General features: G+C 47.9%; 1 protein-coding gene across 5 annotated transcripts in view; it reads right to left on the bottom strand.

The window, feature by feature from the left end:
• The window catches only part of JCAD (junctional cadherin 5 associated), a gene marked incomplete at its 3' end in the record, with an annotated part of 33,269 nt that extends 14,624 nt beyond the window's left edge, over positions 1-18,645 (bottom strand). For 3 of the 5 annotated variants that reach the window (XM_082044117.1, XM_082044118.1, XM_082044115.1), the window contains exons 1-2: positions 18,554-18,645; positions 5,028-5,380 (exon numbers count right to left, since the gene is read on the bottom strand). In XM_082044117.1, coding sequence (XP_081900243.1) covers positions 5,028-5,320 — 293 coding nt within the window. In that variant the 5' untranslated portion in view covers positions 5,321-5,380; positions 18,554-18,645. Of the gene's footprint in view, positions 1-5,027; positions 5,381-11,412; positions 11,617-18,553 lie in introns of those variants that run through there. The other 2 variants (XM_082044116.1, XM_082044119.1) reach the window with 2 other exon arrangements.
• Positions 18,646-22,136: the final 3,491 nt, after the last annotated feature.

Raw genomic sequence — 22,136 nt, 5'->3', positions numbered from 1 at the left:
TCTGTTTGATTTTAATCACCATCATAAATGGGTCTATAGAAACGGCAGGAAGTACAGAGTCATAGATTCCAAGATCAGCAGAGACGGCTATGATTATTTAGTTTGACATCTTGCTCAACACAGGCCATCAGACTTCTGAAAATGATTCCTGCTTCAGTGGTAGTGTATCTTTTAGAAAAGCATCTAAAAATCTTTATCTTTAAATTTCCAGAGATGTTGTTGCTAAACTTAATTCAGCATTAAAAAAAAAAAAATGAAGTCAATCCAAATTCTTATCAACCCAAATATAAAAACTTTGGGGGAAGGAGGTATGGTAGACAATAATACTGAGACTTGCAACAATTGCAACTAACAGCACAAGAGTGGAATAGGATGGTCGCTTAAAGGATTTAATAGGAAATCAGGAATAGGGAAGGAAAGTGTTACTTGACTCTTTCCTAGGAAACCACTAAAACAGAATAGTTTTGGTTAGTTTGCTTTTTTTAAAAAACAAACAATACCCAGGCTCAAACATTCATTAAAGTAAACTAGCCCTAAGTTAGGACAGCTTCAGTTACGGAAAGGATATTCCTCCGTTTATTAAAAGCTGTTTTAAAGACTAGATTTATTTTTAAAGATTAAAAGATTAATAACTAGGCTCCAGCAATAAATTTCTGAGCATAGATACAAACCACTGTGACCTGTACTACATCATCATTGGAACGTGAATGTAGAAAAGACATTTAAAAGGAGGTACTTGGTGCATTTTAAACCTGACTTTTTCTACAACCTGTTCACCAGGTGGACAGTACCAGCCTCTGCAGCTTCTGGCTCAGGCACTAGAGGTGGTTGCACAGACAGGGTGTTTCCTGGTCCCTGTGAGCCCCTGGTGAGGATGGCACTGTGATGTGCAGGGGGAGAGGATGCTCCATCTCCTCAGGAACCTTCCAGCTCAGCTTTAGCCTGAAGACTCTTCTGCTCCCAAAGATGGAGAGAGGCTCCTGCACAGCTGCAGGCAGCAGCTGTGGGAGGCAGGACAGCACAACCATGCTGCTCGTGGCTCCTGCCAGGATACACGACACTGTTGAGTGTTGCTGTCAAGTGAAGTGGTGGCAAGGGGAAACACCCAAGAGCCACCGCAAATTCAAGATGCTTCACTACAGCCTCAGCAATGCTGCATCTCTGGATGGCAAATGCCCACTTTGCTGCAGTCTTTGCCTTCATGACGTATTATCAGTGAAGGGACCACACAGTCCCCCTCCGCAGCAGCCAGTCTCTAGCTGTGCCACCACGGAACTCTGTCTCACTCCAATGGTACCGACACACGAAAAAAGTGCACACCCGGACACAGCGGCTTGTAAGTGTTTCACAGCTGGGAGGGGTGCCAAGGATGGAGCGGTCCCATGGGACCAAGGAGGTAGATTTTAACATTATGAACTCTTTCGTAACAGGCCTGCTTCTAACAAATACCACATTCGCTGTCATAGTGCTTTGAACTGATTATATATAAAATGAATCAAACAAAAACCATTAAAACGAAAAAAAGAAAGTACTGCTAGCTTTCTATGAATTTTAGGCCTTTGCAAGAAATAAGGCCATCAGTCCATCTTGCACCAGCTGCATGACTGCACTTGACTAAGCCACCGCCCTCAGAGCAATGGCTTGAAGCTGCCCAGCTCCCCCAGGGCAACGCTGGAGCAACAGGCCCTTGCACAACCCACAGAACGGGGCTAGAAGTGAAGGCGTATGGCACAGACCACGAAGTCAAACCCCTGAAGAATGAGGTCACTGCAGGGCTATCTAGCAATACCACAGGAGCTCCTGTCCCTGTTTCTGCCTTCAAGCAGCAGGCGTTAGACATCCAGTAGCTCAGGTTAGGGGAGCCACAGGCACCAGGACAGACTTTGTACCCAACGAGGAGGCATCGTTAAGAAATTTCCAGGACTTGGCAGCAAGGAGGAAAAATTTTCAGAGGGCTGTTCTGGATGCTGACAGCTTCTCTTCTATTTTAGGATCCTATCCTCACATACACTCTTCCAAGCCTCAACACTGGGAAACACCAGTACACTTGTCTCATTTTTTACCAGCAGGTTATCTCATTAATGATGCTATTTATCTCTAAATTTGCTAGCTACCAACATAGTTCCTCCCACATAAAGAGCTAAGCAGAATGCCTCTTCTCTCTACTCAGAAGAGAAGCAGGAGGGAGTTCTCCTTCTGCAAATCCTCTCATCTCTACCCACAGGGTCATCTTTCCCATTTTCTCTGCCTTGTCTCCTGTTCCAAACCTTTACTGTGCAGCCTCCTAATGCTCAGTTAAGCAAGGACAGCCAGGACAGTCCTCCCACCATCTGCTCCCCTACTCTTTGCCTGAAGAACAACAGGATGGAGCAAAACATCACCTCCCCGCTCTGCCGGGGTGTCATTCCCCCCTTGCAAGCAGCAGAAGTGGGTGGTGTGACGTGCCCACGTGCAGTTGCTGTGAAGCCTCTCTCCTCCTTCTCAGCCAGGACTGATCAGCAGAAGAATCCCAATAAGTGGAGGTAACTGCATCATCCCCTGCCGTCATGAAACACTCTGAGCCCTGCAAACGTGTCTGCGAGGGCTGCAATGAGGTGGACAACATCACTTCCGTCATGTTTGGAGGGTGATTAGCTCTTCTACATCAGTGGTCTGAGGATGAGTGTGGTTTAGATAATTCCTTATCTGAGGAGCCTGAGTCATGCTCCAAATTGTTGTGGAGCTGGTCAAGGTCTGGGAAGGTGGTTAGGACACACACAGCCTTTTCTGGCCTTCTCAAGCCACTGTGCTGCACTGGAAAGGCAGCATCAGCAGCTGGTTGCAGGAAGCCTGCGATGCCCGAAGAGTAGCATCTTCGTGCTGGACCTTGCTGAGTGGTTGTCCCCTCTTCAGGCCCAAATGGTCACCAAGTCTCTGCAGTGTGCTGTTCTATCCCAGCCTCACAACCAGGAACCTTTTTCCTGCGATAGCCCAGAAGCCAGACAGCAAGACCAAGATCCCTGGTGGAGTTCACTATAGCCCACATGTAACAACCCAAACCACCCCAAAGTGGGTCATCACAAAAGTCTTCTCTTCCATTTCAAAACAGCTCACACTTGCATGGCAGCCCTGTGCCTCGGATGCTACTCGCAGGCAGGGGAGCGGGTCTGGAGGGGGACTCTCACCCTGAAGCTCAGCAACTGAAACACAGTGCTGCAGCACCCAAGCTGCAGACAGCTTCCCTGGATCTGGCCCACGGAGCTCGCTCCTTCCTCCCTTCTGTGCCAGCAGGACAGCAGCAGCGCCAGGCTCTGCACCAGAGATGCTCTGCACACCCAGGGATGGCAAGAAAGGGACAGCTGGTACAAAGGTTTTCCCTTGTTCGTAGCTGCTAGTGCCTTGTAAGAGTTCCCAATAGGCTCTCTGGGAATCAGAATTTGCTGCAACAATAATAGTAAAAAAATATTTCTATTTTTGAGGAAGTGTGACAAAGCCATTTCCAGGGCTGCATTTCCTATTTCATGGGGAAAAGCCACTTTTAAAAATCAGGATATAATATTTAACTATGCTGTAGACTGACAGGTTTCACCCCTTGCATTTCGAGATGTTGGAAAGAGACATTCAAACTGTCAGAGGGTATTAGTTTGTATTTAGCCTCCTCCAGCATTACAGACACCTCTGCTACATTCAAGAGGCAGAGCAGCCCCCTCCCCACTGCCGTGCACCCACCCAGGCTCTGCTGTACAGCACGATCACTTCCAGCCTTGTACAGCCATATCGTCTTCATATCAGTTTTTCTACATGCTGTAAAATCTGCTCCAAGGCCAAGCATCACCTCCCTTGACACCCCTGCACACTCTTCCCCTGCTACAAAACCTTTTTCCCTTTCATTCTTTTTTCAGTATCTTTTCTCATTTTATCATCATCCAGTTTACTTCACTCAAAATACAACATGAAGGATCCTTCTAATAACCTTTAAACCTGCATCTTCTCCTTCCTTCTCCAGAAGGGATAGTTCCACCTGGGGACCTTCAGTGCGGCTGGGACTCACTGCCCTCGGACTGCTTTACATCTGTTCCTGCTCCAGGCAAGCAGGCTCACAAGGGGAAGAGATATGAAGGGAAAGAGCAGACAAGCCCAGCAGTCAGGGGACACGTGTCCTTGCCACATGTTACCAAAGGTCTTCGTAAGAGGACAAGCTCCCAAGGCAACAGTATTTTGCCCTCCTTTCAGTTTCAAGCTCCAATTAGGCAGGAGGAAGGGGCTCTTCCTCATAAACCATCGTCACACTTGGGCTGGCTTCCAGTCCTGCTCCTGGCTTCCAGTTCTGCTCTAGCCCCTTTCCTTTGTTCATCTGCAGCACCCAAATAGCCGCAGAACAATGGCCGAGCGCGGTGTGTACACACAGCTCTTCCTGCCCGGCTGCCGCGGCCCCGGCGCGCACGTACTCCGCGGTGAGCCAGCCGCGGCTGTGCAAGCACGTTTATGGAGTGACGACAAGAGCTTCCACTGGTTTTGAGCTGCTTTGAAAAGAAACGCACAGGCACCTTCTCATGTTTACTCCACGAGAGTGGCCTTAAAAAAACCAAGAATGTCCTCAGTGAATGCAGGAACACCCAAGGAGACCTGCACATGACTTAATCTACAGCAAAACCCAGGGCATGTATGTGGCAGAAGCAGCTGGGTTCAGTTTTTTTAAAAACTGAAAAAAAAGGAAGAGGTTTTGCCCCCCTTTTTTTTAATATACTTGGACTACACTTTTCTAAGCCCACCAGAACGGCCTTTCTGATACAGACTATATTAGCAGATGAAATTTTCCCACACCTGGCCACTTCCCATCACCCCAATATTCTCAAAGGCCTTGCTCTGGCAGAATGTGAATGGATGCACCACTGCTTTGTGTGGATTTCCAGCGCATGGAAATTGTCACTAGATGGGAGCAGGAAAGGATCAGAGGAAGATGGTGTCAAGGGTTAGGGTCATGCTTAGTTATCTGTCAGGACCAAAAAGAAGAGAAAGCAAAGCCATGGCATGATGCTGAAACTTACCCCCCTTCTGAAGTATGAAAAGTGGACAAACCCTGAAGGTCATGGTGGTAACCAGGACCTGCTTGCCTCCCTTGGCTCCCACAGCTGCTTTCCGTGCTGCTCGAGCTGGTTTTCACCAAAGGTTTCTTGCTGTAAGCCCCAGCTCTTGAGTCTGCCTCAAACCCATTCAGCGTTCTCTGAGCAGATCTATTCCCCGCGATGTCATGCCGGTATCCATCATATCTGTTCTCATACGGGGGATTTTTGGACAATTTGTATCCATGAGAAATCAGGAGGTCCTCAATACTGAACATATTGTGCTGGTTTCACTCACAGCTGTGCCATCAGAAAGCTCTTTCCAGAAGGACCCATCACTGGAAAATAAAACCAGAAACAAACAGAAGGCCGCTTTAAACAAGGAAAGCTATCTTTGATCAGCTGGTAGGCTGCTGGAGCTCAGAGCCTCATCCCCTGGCTCCAGTCTTCCACCCTGGAAAGAAGACAGATGAAACAAAGCGCATGCAGATGCCAGTGCATCGTGTGCTGACCTTCCCCACACAATACACCTCCACACACCCAGCCAAGCAGCGTGCTGGTGCTGACTCAGTCTGTTTCACTGAAGAATTCACTGGTGATTGCAGCTTTCGGATTTCACTAAGTGATCTCAAAAAAATTTCTGCACAGGAGGTAAGCCCACAATTTGAGTCAGGCGTTTCTGTAAAAAACAATTTTCCCCCATCATGAAGAGGTGTGCTCTGTATTACATTTAAGTTGCTGCAGGAGGAGGAGGCGGATTACAAGGCAATATGACTCTCCCTAAAGCTCTGCATATTCCAATTAAGAAAAAATGTTCACATGAACAAGGACAAAATATGCATGAGAACAAAAATTCATTATGCAACCACATGAGAAACCCAGGTAATATCATGCAGTACTCCAGGTGAACAGTCTCTTTTACAGATTACTTTCTTTTTGGCCTGTGTTGGCCTGTTGGAAACCAGTAATCTTCAACTAGAGACATACAAAACCTAAGATTTCAAGTGTGGTCTATTTTCACAGCACACTTCCACTGCGTAAAATGACTAGAAACAACCTGAGATGCCTGTGTCTATTGTGTCTCAATGATTTCCAAGACAGCCAAGATATTTCTTCCCAGTGACAGCCCTCAGTTCTGCACTGACTACAGCAAAGATTCAGCAAACTGAATTACTTGGCCGGAAAAAATCTCTATTGTCTATACCACTCTCGCAGCTTGTTATGGCAATTACAGAATATCCATTCTTCCAGAGTTTTAAAAAGAGTGGAAGGTAATGATCTATTCTGTAGGTTGTGCACAACAATGGACACATTCTGGTACATTCCTTCTTGCTTGAACTGTGTTACCAGAAGAGGGAAAGAGGGAGAGAGGGAAAGAGGGAAAGAGGGAAAGAGGGAGAGAGGGAAAGAGGGAGAGAAAGAGGGAGAGAGAGAGGGAGAGAGAGAGGGAGAGAGAGAGGGAGAGAGAGAGGGAGAGAGAGAGGGAGAGAGAGAGGGAGAGAGAGAGGGAGAGAGAGAGGGAGAGAGAGAGGGAGAGAGAGAAAGAGAGAGAGAGAAAGAGAGAGAGAGAGAGAGGGAGAGAGAGAGGGAGAGAGAGAAAGAGAGAGAGAGAAAGAGAGAGAGAGAAGGAGAGAGAGAGAAGGAGAGAGAGAAGGAGAGAGGTGCATAAAGAAGCAGTGAAACACAGAAACAGATTTGTTATGTAAAACATCAAACACTCGAGATGATTTTCCCTGCATGAAGAGTTCATTGAACATGCCTGGTGAGTAGTGTGCGTCCTCAGTAGTAGCAGGTCTACCTGAGGGACAGGAGCCCAGCACTGGCAGCTGCTCAAAAGGAGATTGCCTATGCAAAGATCATGAAAAGCAAGTGCATTTTCTACACAGCCCTCTAATGCTCTCCTTGGGCAGGAAGAGATGGAGAACTTTGTTCACTGCTGCTGACAATAATTTACTTCAGATGGAACAACTCCTGAGATGGCTGCTGCACATTTATTAGTACTAAGTGTCTAAGGCTACATACACGCAGGAGTTGATGGGTTGCCTTAGAACATAAACCAGTTTCTGCGGTGCAGCTCTCCATACATTATGGCCACCTTTTGCCTATCCAGCGCCCCATCCATTTTCTGCTCCCGCCCCGTCTCCTGGATGCTCTGCAGATGAAGGAGCCGGTCGGTCCAGCCGCTCCGGGCCAGCCTGGTGTATGGCTCTGGGGCACACAGGGACTCTCCAGCCGCTCTGCCATGTGCTGCCCACAGCAGCCATGGGCTCGCCCGAGGACAGCCCACAGCGTGGAAAAACAGGCGTGGGTTGTTATGCAGAGACATAATTCAACTGGTAACCTGGAACGCTGCAAAAGTGGCTTTTCAGTCTGAGAGCCTGCCGAGCACTTAAACTGGTTTCTCTCTAGAGCTTAATTAATCTTTTCCCTTTTCACACATGTAACACTACACACCCTTTAAAAACAGAGAAATCAGGCTCTGTGCCGAAGATATTTTAGGAGTATCCCTTGCTAGAATAGGACTCCAAATTCCGAGTAAGTGCTCTAAGCGAGCCAGCAGTAAGTACAAACAGACAGAAAGCAGGGAGGAGCAGGACCCTTCCCTCTTGGAAGGAAGGGAAGGCTTTGTGGGTTATTTTTGAATGCTGACCTAAAAGGCTGATTTTCCATCCACCCGCTGCCCCGAACCGTGCAAGAAGCCAGGTATGAGCACAGCACGGGGAACAGCTGGCTGCTAGAGCTGTTCAGCTTCTAACAAGAGAAAGATCCAATGTGACTACCATAAACAGCAGAAAGCCCATCGGAGCACTCACAGGTGCAAGGAAGAAATGTGCTTTTCCTGCTATTATTGTCAGGCTGGCTTGGAGCACACATTAACCCTCTCTGTGCCGCCCACTGCAGCCATGGAGCCACCAGAGAGCCAAAGATGAGTACGCAGGAAACCTCCAGCCCGTGGGGTTTACTCTGATCCTCTTTTTGGCACTGGTGGTGAGGAGCAGCAGACTGGAAATGCACCATGAGGAACTGGTGCGACCATTTCCTCTGGCTCTGCAAACATATCACATGTAGAAGGGAAAATCCCGTGGTGCTGCGGGTGGTGGGACAGCCTGGTTAGGAGCCAGATTCTGTCACTGTGCCCACCACAGCTCTACAATGGGAACAAACAAGGTAGAGAAGCCTTCACCCCTCTGCCTGCCCTGGTGCCCTCAGCACCAAACCCGACGAGCTCTCCCGAGACCCATCACATGGAGAAAAGCTCTGTGCCCATGGCACAAGCTCCCAGGAGCCAGCAAAAGTGGTGGCGGGGAACTGCTAGCTGGGACACTGTCAGGACACTGGCCTTGAAAGGCCATGCAAAAGTCACACGGAGGTACCATCCCCCTGCACAGAACCCAGCGGGGGGCAGGGGAGCCGGAGGCCCTGCCCCAGCAAAGCCTGCAGGACATCAACCGTGTCGGCACCCAACATCCACAAAGACGCTGGCCAGCTTTCCAAACCTGGCTGCAGTGCTGGGATGCTCTTCCCACCCTCCCTTAGATAAATAAATCTAAACCAAAAAAAGAAAAAATATCAAAGAAATTAGATTGGCAGGAGTAAAAAAAAAAACATTGCTGCAGCACTGTCTTGTAAATAATCTGTCAGACTGGGCCAAAGAGTAAAGGCAAAGAGCTTCTAATTTGAGGGAAGATCAACAACGCTGGAAAACAGTTTGTTTTTCCAGCACTCATTTGTTTTGTTTGCCAATGACATCAGTGCTTTCTGATAGGGTTTGCTTCCTGAGGATGCCTGCTATCTTGCCAGCGTTTCCGACTTGTCCCCGTCAGCCGGTACAACTCCACATTACGCTGGAAACAGGGGCCAAGCTTTTCTCTGGAAACTTCTCAGCAACACTCTCAGATGCAAAGAAACAAGCACAGGCTGACTGGTGGAAATCAGCATCACTCCCCCTGTACGTGGACACAATGGGGACCCGCAGCCTCGGCAAGTGGGACACAATGGGACCACCAGACGGAAATGTCATCAGAGCACCTCGTCTCAGGGTGCTCTGTCCAAATGCAAGGATCTCATAGCTGTCCCTGAGAAAAGCCCAATGCACTTCTGAAAAACACCCTGGAGAAATCTGGTGCTAGAGTTTCCCCTGAGCTGCTTCTGGAGACCATTCTTGGTGGGGGAAATACACTGGTTCCTGTTGATGGCTGGCTTTTACCTGCAGGTTTTTCAGTAGCAGGGGTTCCCAAGCCTTATTATTTTGGGAGGTGGCACCACCACCTGTACAATGACCAGTACAGCGATGAGAATGCCAGCACTTGCAGCAGTGGCAGGGGCAGCTCTGACCTCCATGCTCTGATATGGCCTGCATGCGTTGAATTCTCTGCGTGGCGTCCACAGCAGCCCATTGGCGTGCTCCTTCCCTTAACCCCGCTTCCAGAGAGCATCCTGGCACAGCACCCACGTATTGGGTGGGAGACCAGAAGTGATCGAGAATTTGGCCCTGGTTGCCCAGTGTTACATCTCTCCCACCCTCTGCTACCTGAAATAAAGTGGAAGGTGGCAACCCTTTCACTATTTGAATATGACCCCTAGAAGCCCTTCTTGAGCATGATTTGTCCTGCTCACCTCTGCACAACTACTTACAGCATTTTTGTAAGCAATTCTGTACAACTTCACAGAAAAGAAAACATCAAAGGAACATGATTCGTGTTGCAAAATGAAGCATATAAACATAATGAATTGCCAAAATCAAGGCACCTTACATGGACACACGATTTGCCACAGTCTGTAATTACATGACTTCAGGCTACTGAAGGCTGCAGCCTCCTGCTTCAGTTGTACACAGGCTAGGTGATGCTAGTCTTCCCAGGCTTTATCTACAGCAGCTATCCAAACACTGCTCTGAAGACAGGGTTACTAACAGGCATTTGAATTACAAAGCATATTATCCAGATGGGTCACACATTAAACTAGTTTATCTTCACTCACGTCTGCGTGACATTATTCCCATTTCATATCAGACGTGTGCCAGACAGAAGTATTTATGCAGACAGACTAAAGTGTAAACAATCCTCTTCACTCCAGGCACCCATTCTGAAGTGTCTACAACCTGATTTTTTAAAGAACATAGCCATAAAACTGAACCAGGAATGGGGAAAGCAAGTGCTGCAAGAACCTAGTGCCTCTGCATGTCAAACCAGGTGTAGCAAGTCAGGTGCCCATGCAATGAAGACATGGGATAAGCTGAAAGAATCAGTTGCAGTAATTTGTCTACCTCACTCTACTCTGTACCTATGCCTGACTAATCCAGCACCAACGCTTTTGTCCAGGCAGCCCCCACCTCTCTCCTACTCCCATTAGTTCTTCACCACCGTGCAGACTGGTGCCTTCATTTCCCACTTTTCCTTCCCACCGCCCCCAGCATCCCTTCCCTGCCTTCCCATCTCCTAGTCCCACCAGTCTGGTAGCTCTCCTTGCACTGCCCACCGCTGTGTCAGCCCAACCTGCCCTTCTGCAGCCCTCAACAGCTTCTCCCCACCAGTCCTCCCTTCACATCCTTCACCCCAACTTTCCTCCTTCCCCTCCTGACCAGCTTCTGTCCTGTCTACTTTTCCAGCAGAAGCACTTCTGTGCCAGTTCTCTGCTCACAGAGACACCATCTCACCTGTACCTGGCAAAAGCAGGAGCTGTCATCATGGGGACAACCCAGCTCCACCGCCGCAGCCCTGGCAGGGGCACCGTGCTGGGGCTAAGCACACACGCTCTGCTCGAAGAGCTGTTGGAGGCATGAGCACCGTCCCTGCGTGGGGCCTGGTCACGAGTGGGCTGCTCAGCACCAGAGCCTGAGGGGTGCTGATGGATGGGAGGGAAAAATCTTCAGAAAATAGAGCGGCTAGAAACAGAGACAACTCTGGAGAGAATGCGTGCGGACGTCTCCGAGCCTTGTCACCATAAATCCTGTTCCCGAATATGATGGCACCGCCGGTCTCAATCAAACAGCTGGAGGATTTCTTTTCTTTCCCCTTTTTAATGTGGGCAAAACAACATTCCTTCTCTCGTCCCTCCTAGTTTTTCTTGGAAATGGTTGAATTGGTTTAGCTGACGATATTAAAATAAGTTTAGCCTGAGAGAGAGACACAACCTGAAAGTCTCAGATCAAGTGATAAAAGCTTGACAGACTACAGCAATGGAAAACAGGTTCTTGTAGTAGAAGTTTTAAAACTAGACGGTAGTACTTGCTCAGTCTAAATATAACCCTGAACAACATCCCAGGAGAATATGTAAGTCTTTGGTCATTGTAATCACTCCTGTTTTCTCACTCTGGTTTTGCATGTGTGCATGAGACAATTTATCAAAAATAAACACATGAGATTTTTACCTTAATCATTTCATCTTTTTGGGGACAGTAAAGTCAGATGGGACTGTAAACGTCAGGCTGCTGTGTGTGCAGCTGCCCCGGAGTTCTCTGCCCCTGCCCTCTGCTGCAGAAACAACCACCAGCACATCCCTGGCTTGCAGACACACACTCCGTTGGGAAAGACAAAATCCATGTGTTTGAAGAGCCTTCAACAACGATGTTCACTATGAACAAATACTAGATATTTAATTCAAAGATGATAGTCTAGAACACAGAAAGAAGAGATTAATTTTATTATAAGTAGGATGTATTCAACTCAGCAGAGCTTAGTTAAGCATAGGCTAGGAGTTAGGAAGTAGGGAAGTAGGGAACTAGTCATGAGTAAATACCTCCTAGAAATTCTCAAAGGATGGATGAAGGGCAAACGTAGTATCTAACTTCAAACAAAAGGGGAAAGGAGACATCTGAGGGTATCATAGATCAAACAGCCTGGTTTTGATATCGACTCAGACAAATTATTATTCAACCCACTTGCAAATACTTATAACAGGTGTTGATTTATCACGGAGCAGAAGGGAGCAAGTGTGTGATCCAGTAGGACCAGCGGCAATTCCAGCTCCCTGCTTCTCACCCCGCACTGTAACTGCATCCACCCCCACATGACAAAGTCATGAGAAAAGAGAAAACACAGACTTGTCATGAACAAATTAAGTCTAATCAGTCTAATTTTCTTCTTTGACGGAGTTGGGAGCATAGTGACTAGGGAGGAAAAAACAGTAGAAATCGCACACTGGAATGAGGAAAGCTTTTGATGGATACATGCGACAGTCTTATATGCAAACCAGATGAATATAATTTAGGTATAATTTACTCTAGTGGGTATACAAATGTTTTAAATCTGTACTCCAGGAATAGTTAGTAAATTCAATGTCAACCTGAAAAGACATATAAGGGCTGTGCCTCAGGTCTTGCTCTGTTCAGTATTTCCATTAATGTCTTGTAAATTAGAATAAAGATTACAATTACAAATCTGTAGGGAGTGCTGCAAGCATTTTCAGGCATTAAAATTAGAATAAAATCTTAATAAATCAGAGACGCAGTCTGAAATTAGCGACTGAGATTCAATACGGGCAGGTGAAGAACAAGGATGCAATGCAGAAGTGCAAAATGGAGCAAAAGAGTCTTGGGGGCTAGAGCCACAAAGAGAGAAGACATTAAGAGAAGCACAGGGCTTGGCACACAGAGGTGTATAGGCTTGGAGACATACTAAGAGGAGCATTATGTCAGACTCTTTACTCCCTATATCCAATTTTGGGCCCTACCTCAAGCAAGATGCTGCTCCCTACCACTTGCTCACAAGAATTAAAAGTTTAGGAAGTGTGACCCCTTGAGAAGAGGGTACAAGAAACGGTCTTGTTTAGTTGAAAGAAAAGGGAGGAGGAATGAGGGTGAAAGAATGAGAGATGATAACAAGTTTCAAATATGTCAGGCTGCTAAATACAGTGATAAACTTGAACTGCTCCCTGCAGATGTGGAAAACCAAAGGGACTGGCTTAGCATGCAGCAAGGGAGATTTAGGTTAGATATTAGGAGGAACTGTCTACCCATGATGATAGTTAACTACTGGTTATGCTGGGAGGCTGTGAATCTCCATCAACAAAGGTTTTCAAGAATAGGCTAAATGACGATCTATCAGGAACAGTGCAGATGAAGCCGATCTTGACTCAGAACCATGGGATTTGGGATGGAAACTAAACATTTTTACAATCCTCCTCTCCTTCCACCCCCCAAAAAGGTATTGTTTTGTTGGCATGCCCCACACCTGGAGTTTCCAGACTTTGAAAATTGGGTATTTCCCATCTTGATTCCTCAGTTACAGTTTGTTGGCCTCCATTCTCTCCTATGGGGCTGGCTGCCGGTCTTTGTAATCCCACATGAACCTCCATGGTGAGACACACAGAGCTGAGGAGGATCAGTGCACTGATTTTGGGGAGCAGAAGTCCTCTGGGGATGTACAAAGAAGTAGTGTTAGAAGTACAACTCCCCGAGGTAATACATCATACACACAACTTTGTTTACCTGTCTGATCTTCTCTCCCACAAAATCAAAATCCTTTTGTACGAGACTCCAAGTCTTATAAATAGCCACCCTGCCTGAATTACAACGTGGCTTCCTCCCCCCATCCCTGATACTACTGTCCAAAGTAAAACAAACACTTTATCACAAAATGCCACCAGTGACCTATCTTGCACCCCGCTGTCCTGACATCCTCTGCTCTGCAGGGAAGGGGACAGGGTGCCAAGGGCAGGGAGGCTGGGCAAGGGAGCAAACACCACTTAGTAGGAAGAGAAACATTGCCTCTCCCCAGAGATGGGAGGGATGGGGAGGCTGAGACACAAGAGGTGCGCTCACATGGAAGGATCCCACACAGCAAAGAGGCAGTGGATGTCCTGAGTGAAGGCACAAGAACAGAGTCCTGGCCAGAGGACTTGTATCAGATCATGGACACGCACCAGACAAAACTTCAAAAATTTCCCATTGCAGCCAACACCAAGAGCTTCAAAGCCACTAATGCTAAATGCATAATAATCTCTGCTGACTACATGGGAAGAAGATGTGCCAAAGCCATGGTGTAAGATAAGCCAACTTTATGTTGGCTCTGCACATCTTCCCAGACCTGCATGTCTCTCCCATTCATCTCACAGAAATTAAAAAGAAGGCTGTGAATTTTTGTGTTTAACCCTCATTACCTGTGGGCAGGAGGATTCACATTTTTTCTCTAACACAGAGATTCACAGACAGTGAAAATTACAGCTCACATCCTCTTTGCATTCTTTGAGCAAAAAGTCGTCACTGAAATCACTGAGGAACTGTGCCAAAGAATAAATTAATGATACTACGTGTCTCCAATAAAAGTAGGAAGTTGGGAGGAGAAGTGTGTTAAAGAGTTTCTTTAACTCGAACAAGGTAGTTATTCCTGTCTTGCATTTCACTGGTGCAGATGCATCAGCAAACTCACTGTGGCATGAAAGAGAGCACAGAGCATCTCCTGGGGGAGACCGTAACGAGTGACGGCTGCTCTCCAGGGATTGCCAGCCCCATTTGTTAGGAGGTTTCAAGTCATGTTTTAAAGTTTACCTTCTCAGATTTGCCACGAAAAAATGGTAGAGAGCTAGATTATTTTTTTTAAGTACCGTGGGTACTTTAGTACTGTATTCACACAATGCTGAAACATGTCTGACGATGCATGGATGGGAGTTTGTATTTGAAATAATGTTGATTTTTGAATTTGCCAAATCCAGCCCCAATCAAGCACTGATTCGCTGAGGCTCCTAAGCATCCACATAGAAGTAAATGCATACACGGAGAGTGGAAACGTCCAAGTATGCACAGATACTGCTGCTCGTATTAGCTGTTTTTCAAAATGTCAACAGCTTGCTTCCACCGATGACAGAGCAGCACATTACTCCACTGAAATTGGTCCAGATTTTTTTCAGAGAAGGAGCAATTGTTGAAGAGCACTCATTGCTACTCTGTGCTCCAGATACAACCAGTCCTTAGACCAACTGGCAGCATATGGTGTATTTCCTCAAATGACAGCTTTTGTTTGTCACAATAGGAGAACAAAATAGTACATTTATTAAACAAAGTGTAATTAGCCAGCTCTTCCCTCCCAAAAAGGAACTGCAGAAGAGGATATTTCTTAGGACTTGCATGAATGTTTCCAATGGTGTTCATGACACTTTTGTACAGATCAATCTACTATGATGGAACAAAGCACAGGGAATCACATTTCTGGCTCACATCTTAAAATCAAGATGTTAAAGGCTAACCATCACACCTAAAATACCTATGGGCAAAGCACTAATAAGCTACTCCCATGCTAGGATTCCATCATGATCATTTAACAGAAAAGCCCTCCATCTGTACAAACCAAAACAACCCCCAAAACTCAATAATAACTGTATTAAATCTTTCAAACTACTAATTTTTAATAAGGGATCCATCACATAGCTGAACTTCTTTGAGGTGACAGTGACATGACTTATAGAGCCTGGGCTCTGTGATCAAAAGGATTACACACATTAGCATCCTCCTAATCACAGCAGGACCGGCCGGCCCATCAGGCCAGGACTCACGGAGGAGAGATCCGTAAACAAACACTTCATCCTGCTCACAAACGTGTCTGGGAGCGGAGGCACTCCAAGGTTGGTGGGGTCTTCTCCTCTTTCAAAGAGATAAAGATTATGTCTGCTGGAGTAAATAAATTCTCAGCATAGCCTCACGTATCTGTTTACTCATTTTCAGACATTACTATCCTCTTCTGTGTTGTTATCCCTTTTATATTACCCTTGTATGTATAATCAAATGCCCTCTCTTCTGGATTGACCCTCTGCTTCTTCCTGTATTATAGACGCCTTTGATCTTTCTTTCTTGCATCTGTGCGTCCTGCCTTGTAGTCCCAGCAGGATTTCCCCCTGACCTCCTGCACTACCAGAAAACAAATGCCAAAGTAGCATTTGTGTGCATTAGTATTTAAAAAAAAGAAAGACCGACACTGGAGAAGCCTACGGGGAATCCCTGTGGTGCTGCCCGCCGGGGAGGTGAGCCCAGGCTGCTGAAATGTGGCCCAGCTCCTGAGCACGGGTGAGAGCCCTGGGCCAACCAGGTGAGCAGCCATCATCATGATGGGGGAAGAGCGACCATCCTAAAACTTCAGAAACAACTGTTAATTTTTACCTCTTTGTCATACATTTGATGACATGCAGGGTGCCCTTGGCACTTTCAAAAAGTGTAACTCAGCCTTTAACATTTTTTTAGCTACCTCAGATTCCAAAACCCTTTCCCTTGTCCCACCATGTGAGATGGTCCAAGTTATGGCAGGAAAATTCTATTAATATCCTAACTGTAATACACTTGGGTGCCGAAGAGGCTGCTGCTGATCTTTGTTCTTGGCAGGCACTGCCAAGACCAGAAGAACTGAGGGTTATCTCTCAGCAGATGTAGAAAGATGCCATCAGTTCACATAGAGACCTTAACAATCGCATCAAGACGGCTGAAAGGCCGACCAACCCCTTCCTTCATAGCTGGAACTAGTGAGTAAGCTTCCCCAGCAAGCCTGAGCCCACTGGGCTTGAAACAAAGCACAATAACAAGGTTACAAAAAGTGAGATAACCCTTTCCACTCAAGAAGTGGAAAACAACATCTGTTAAAAAACAAATAAAATGGTGTAATGGCTTCAGCAAGAGACCCAGAGGATTTCAGAGATGCAGCTCGTGGCTTGGTCAACACATTGTGAACAGCAAATTACAAGAGAACAATTGTTTCAGACCAAGGTCTCCCACCCCAGAACTCCCTCAAGGTTAATTAGAATGGCCTCCAGCCAAATTAATTAGAAGAGAAGATTTGGGTAGGACTTTGCTATGCACTTGTAACTAGTTCCAAGGTGACTTAGAAGTTCAGAAATGCATCACCTTCCAAATAAAGCCTGCTTGGCAAAAACCAAGCTCACATGTGCCATGTCATTTCTCTGACAATCAGAAGAAACACTTAAAAGTAATCTTTCCCTAACTAATGGATAAGGCAGAAGAATTTTCTGCATCCTTCCTACCAAACAATATGCCCTTGTTTATTTTCTGTGTGCTTTTTAGGTCATAAGAGGCCAGTGAAGTTATGCATCTAAAGAACAATATACTACTGTAACATGCCACTTGATACACACAGCCCAGCCGACTCTGAAAGATTTGCCTTTTCCAGGACCTGGTGAACACATATTGCACCATGGAGAAATCCTGAACATCACCAAAGGAAGGGAAGATGCAGAAGTGGGCCCAGCCTTCGAAAACAACAGACCGAACTGGTATTCCAGTTGATATTATACCATGGCCCAGTGGCACAGCTTAGGAGAGCACCCTGCCGTGAGGGGGACAGCCCTGCCCAGCTTCTCTATCCCGCGGCAGCAACCTGCCTCGGCCTCCTCCGCGCTCCCGCTGCCCTCAGCATCCTTGGCAAAGGGAACATCTGGCAGGACCACACTCTCTTTTTTCCTCCAAGTGGTTCCATGGTGAGTGGTAGAACTGCAAGAGCATAGCAGGGTAGGGCAGATCTGGCCTCTGTGATTGCAAATGAAGCGCTGGCACAAATCGAGGCTTTCGCAGTGGCTCTATCTCCAAACTGCAGAGCCCTTCTCTGTCGTTAATCTGACATTCTTCAGTTTGAAGCTGGAAGGTTGCTATTTTCCATGTGTCTCTTACCCACAAACAGCAATAGTGTTTCTGGGCAGAATCAGAACTTTTAAAGTAACACAGACAAAATGCTTCAGCTCATGCAAAGAAGTGTAGCTGAATACTTTTTGGCAGGACACAATTCTCATTGTCACTAGCCAAGATTTAATGTCTTGACTGTGTGGATCAGAGTGACTACTCGTAATAGTACGTCCCATTTTTACTTAAAGACATGGGCTGGAGTAACTTAGCATGTAGGGTCCACGCCACAAAAAAAAGCCATTATGTTCAACTCTTGACAAAAAAACCCCTCTTAATAGATGCAAGAGTCCTCCGGCACAGATCCAGCAGCAGACTAAGGCCATAATTTGTAATTCTCAGGCAATTATGAAATGACCAAACAGCACAGATCTCCCTCTAACATAACAGGTTTTTTTCATCTCCTTTGCAACTGTGCATGGTTCAAAACAGCCACCAAAACCGAAATAACCCCAAAGATCTCTTTGACTGCTGTGTAAATATGGGAATAAGAATAAACACCAAGAGGGGCGGCAGTTGACGTGATGCCACAGCCTGGTCGGTGTCCAAGGGGCCGGCACTGAGTGGCAGCCGGTGCCCGGTCCCAGCGCAGGGGACGGCAGCAACGGGCGCTACATCCCGGTGAGCGGCTCCGGCGAGCGGCACCGGCAACTTCCCGGGACCGCTGCTTCACCCGGCTCCCCGGGGAGCCGGGCCCTGCGCTGGGCTCGGGCTGTGGGCAAGATACACGGGGGGGAAGAGAGGAACGAGCAGGTGCAAAGCGGCCGGAGCAGCGCTGGGAACCCGAGGGATGTGTCCCCCCGCTGCCGCCCATCACCGCCCCGCGACATCCCCAAGCACACCCCGTCCCCCTCCTCCCGCTGCCCGCTGTCCCCCTGCCCGACCTGCCGGGACTCACCTCTCCAGGCAGCCGCCGCAAGACCCTGGGGTGGCGGCTGGGGCCGCCGCGCTCAGCGGCCGCGGCAGCCGGGAGGCGCCGAGCCCGCGGCGGGGCGGGGGGGGCGGGACGGGGCGAAGCCGGCCCCGCCCTGCCCGCCCCCCCGGTCCGTCCCACCTCCCCCGCCCGGACCGCGGGCGGTTCCTTGCGCTTCGCGGGCCGGCGGCGGGGGAACGTGCGTGCGGCCCTGGAAGTGGCTCCAGGCGGCAGAGCCCGCCCGTCCCGGGCTGCTCCCTGCGCGCCCAGCTGGGAGGCCGGGGCGGAGAGAGAAGCCAGAGGGGCCTGGGCCAGGAGCCCGCCCCGGGAGCACGCTCCTACGGGGGGCAGGTTGTCTTCTCCGACAAGTTGAACAGGCACCTTCTGGCCCTTTGCTCCTTGCCTGACCTTAGCGCATGGCTCAGCTGAGAAGAAAGGCGTCAGCTTTCTCAGCATGAGGACAACCTGCAGACGGGGGCCACCAGGGACAGGGAGGCACTGGAGGAGACCCTCTCAAAGCTGGCTGTGCCTGCTGCCACCTGGCCACACACCCGAAGGGCTCATCCTCACCATTGTTTTCACTGGGACATCTGCAAGTGTTTTTAAAGCATTGCTTGTTGCCAGCATCTCCATCTCTCTCCTGCCCATCATTTATTCAGATGTTAGAAACAAGTAAATAATTTGCAAATCTGTTTTGATTTAGTGAGACTCTCAAAAGGGTGTATTTGTGAATAATTCACTTCACCAATTGCTTGGGCCCATCAACTGCTCACCATGTCTTTAATGACTTTCACCTTAGGCTATCAAAAAGTGCTTTACACGTGTTCATAAACTAAAGTCCTATTCAATATGTGCTCTAGTTAATAGCGGGAAAACTAGGCCAGTGAAGTTATGTGGTGAGTCCAAGGTCAGGGGAGAAGTCTACAGGAGAGGCCAGAACTGACTACAGGTTTCCCAGTGCCCTCGTTTTGTAGGACACTGGGAGTAGCTGTCATTGACCCACTTTTCTGCAGGCGTCTTCTCCTTTCATGCTCCAGCAGCGAGGCTGTGGGCCTGCAGCCACTGACACATGAAGCGCTGACCGAGGGCAATGCCACCAGGAGCAGGGGGACCTCCAGTAGGACCCCGTGCCAGCACCTGTTGCCCTGTCCCTACAGGGTACCTGTGGAGTTCTCTGTGGCTTTTCTGATTGGGAAAACTTGTAGCTGGCATAGTCAGTCAGTAGAAAGTTTAGGTTTTGTCACAAAGCAGTTTCTTGTGGGTGTGATGGTAGCACGAGTCTCCATCAAGGAAGCCATTCTGGCACAAGTTACGGTTTATTATTTAAATCTCTTGACTCTGACAGGCAAATTGGGAGTTGTGGGTTTTAAAAATACCTGTCTCTACTGTCTTGTATGAAAACAATTCCAGGCTTATTTTCTCATCTGCACGTCTGCAGCTCTGAGCTGTTTGCTCTCCTTGGTTGTAGGAGACAGTCCTGTTTACATCCCTCCTTCCCAAGCCAAAAATGTTTTGCTCCCTGTTGGGTAGTTATGGTACACCATACAGAGCAGCTCCTTGCTGCCAGAGCTCTCGGCTCTCCCTTGGGAAAACTGCTGCGGCACTGGCTTCAGGGAGTGGGAAGAGGGCGGCACAGACTGGAGCTGCCACTCCAGTGAAGGAAATCTGGATCATTTACTTGACAATGTCAAGGTGAAGGGAAGGGACACATTTTTGTCTTCAGGAGGCTGCAGCCTGCAGAAGGTACGATTAAAGCACAGAAGACAGCACACCTCAGAGCTGCCTCTCTGCCTCTGGGGGTTCTTTTTGTTACACCTCTTCTGAGAGCACTTCGTGGGCTGTGAAGGGAGGTGTAGCCCTTGGAAGGAGGCACTTCAACAGATTTGTTTGGAGTCCTGCAGTCACTGAAGATTTCCCTCAAGTCAAGTCAAAGGTCCTTGACCCGAGAAACAGAGCTTTCCTTCTGAAAACAAAAAAAAGCAGCCACTTCTGCTTCTAGCTCTCCTGTTACAGAACAAAACCTGAAAACCCGGGCTGAAGTTAGCTCCACGGTCAGACACCAGAAAACAAATTGCATGATTTTTGAGACAATCTGAGGGATTTCCTGGGCTGGATTCACAATTAACGACTGATGGTGACTGACAGCCCCAAGTCACATCCAAGTGGGATTGCTCAGTGGGTGGTGTAATGCACGAAGCCATTATTCTGCAGTTTGGGAAGTCTGAGTGCCATGCTCCTTGGTAGCAAAGCAGCTTTCAGGGCCTCTTTCTGCTCCTGCTACATCTTGCCCTCTGCCTGTTAGAGTGAAAACTCTTTGGGCAGATGTTCCTTCTGGTTTTGCCTAAGCTCAGTGCCCAGATCAATGAGGTTGTAGTCTCAGGTGGCTATTGCAGTGTAGACTATGACTACCAGAAGGGCCAGGATGAAGAATAGAAAAGGTGTCAGGAAAGCAAATCTGTTTTTTCATGGTCAGAGTGAATGTATACAACTGATGGAGCATTGCTCCTCTGCAAAGCCCGTGGTCCTGTGGCCACCTAGGGAGATCTTCCTCTCCCAGCTCTTTCCAGAGAAGTGGATTACAGCCTGACAATCTTCAGTTTGGATTTTCAGCCTCAAAAAGGCTGCAAGTACTAAACATGGCTGCAAGAAAAGTGTACAAATGGGGTTTGCGGAAGAGAAAAAAGTGCTGAAGCCTCTGCCCTGCCACTGAGGACTTCTGAGGTACATGAAAGTCAGTGTGGTGGGACAGGGTGATATGATGGGGCAATTGAGGAGAGAGCTGTTATTGCTTTGCATGGCTTGTAGGGGCTAAGGAGAAGGGCAAAGAAACCATGAATCAAATGTCATCAGTAGCTGTGTGCAGCAAAGGTGTGTGTCTGGACAGGAGCATGGAGGGGCTGCACAAACCCAGCAAGCAGTAAAGCTGTCCCCTGTGTCACAGTGGTCGGGTTCAGACCAGTGTCCTGTGGGACATGGTGGAGCTGGTCCACGTGCTGGGGCGGTCAAAGAATGCCAGGGCTTGGCTCCTCGGGAGATGAGGAGCAGCGCCTGCAAGTCTGAGTGAGTGGCCATTATGGACAGAAATCCTGGAAAACAGAAACACACGAACACGAGAGCGACAGGCCAGATGGGGGAAATACAGATGAATTAATGCACAGGGAAGGGAAAAGGAAAAACACAGGCATGCTGCACGCCAGCCAGCTCTTCAGCAACAGCACTGCTGCGTGCCATTGCTGTGTGATGAGTGAATGGGAAGTCCTGCTCTGCTTGGTGCAAGTTATTGCTGCTTTATGCCTTTATAATTCTCCCTGAACTTAAAAAGTCCCTGACCGGGACTCCTCTGTTTATGTTTTATGTCCCATCATTAGTGTTGCTGCTCAGGGCCAGAGCTGTCCTGCCATTCCTACCAAGCTTGTTGCAGGCTTGGAGCCTCATTTCTGGAGGTGATCCTACATTCGTGGTTTTCACATTGAAATCAAGCAGATTTTTTCATAATTTGGTGTGGTTTGAAGTGACTAGGTGCATTAATTATCCCCTGAAAGACTGTTAACAGTTTCTGTCTTAGATC

The sequence above is a fragment of the Streptopelia decaocto genome (genome assembly GCF_964273445.1).
Source record: "Streptopelia decaocto genome assembly, chromosome: 2".
In the NCBI taxonomy this organism is placed as follows: Eukaryota; Metazoa; Chordata; class Aves; order Columbiformes; family Columbidae; genus Streptopelia; species Streptopelia decaocto.
The sequence above is the reverse complement of the archived record's forward strand: the minus strand, read 5'-3'. Positions and strand labels throughout refer to the sequence as shown.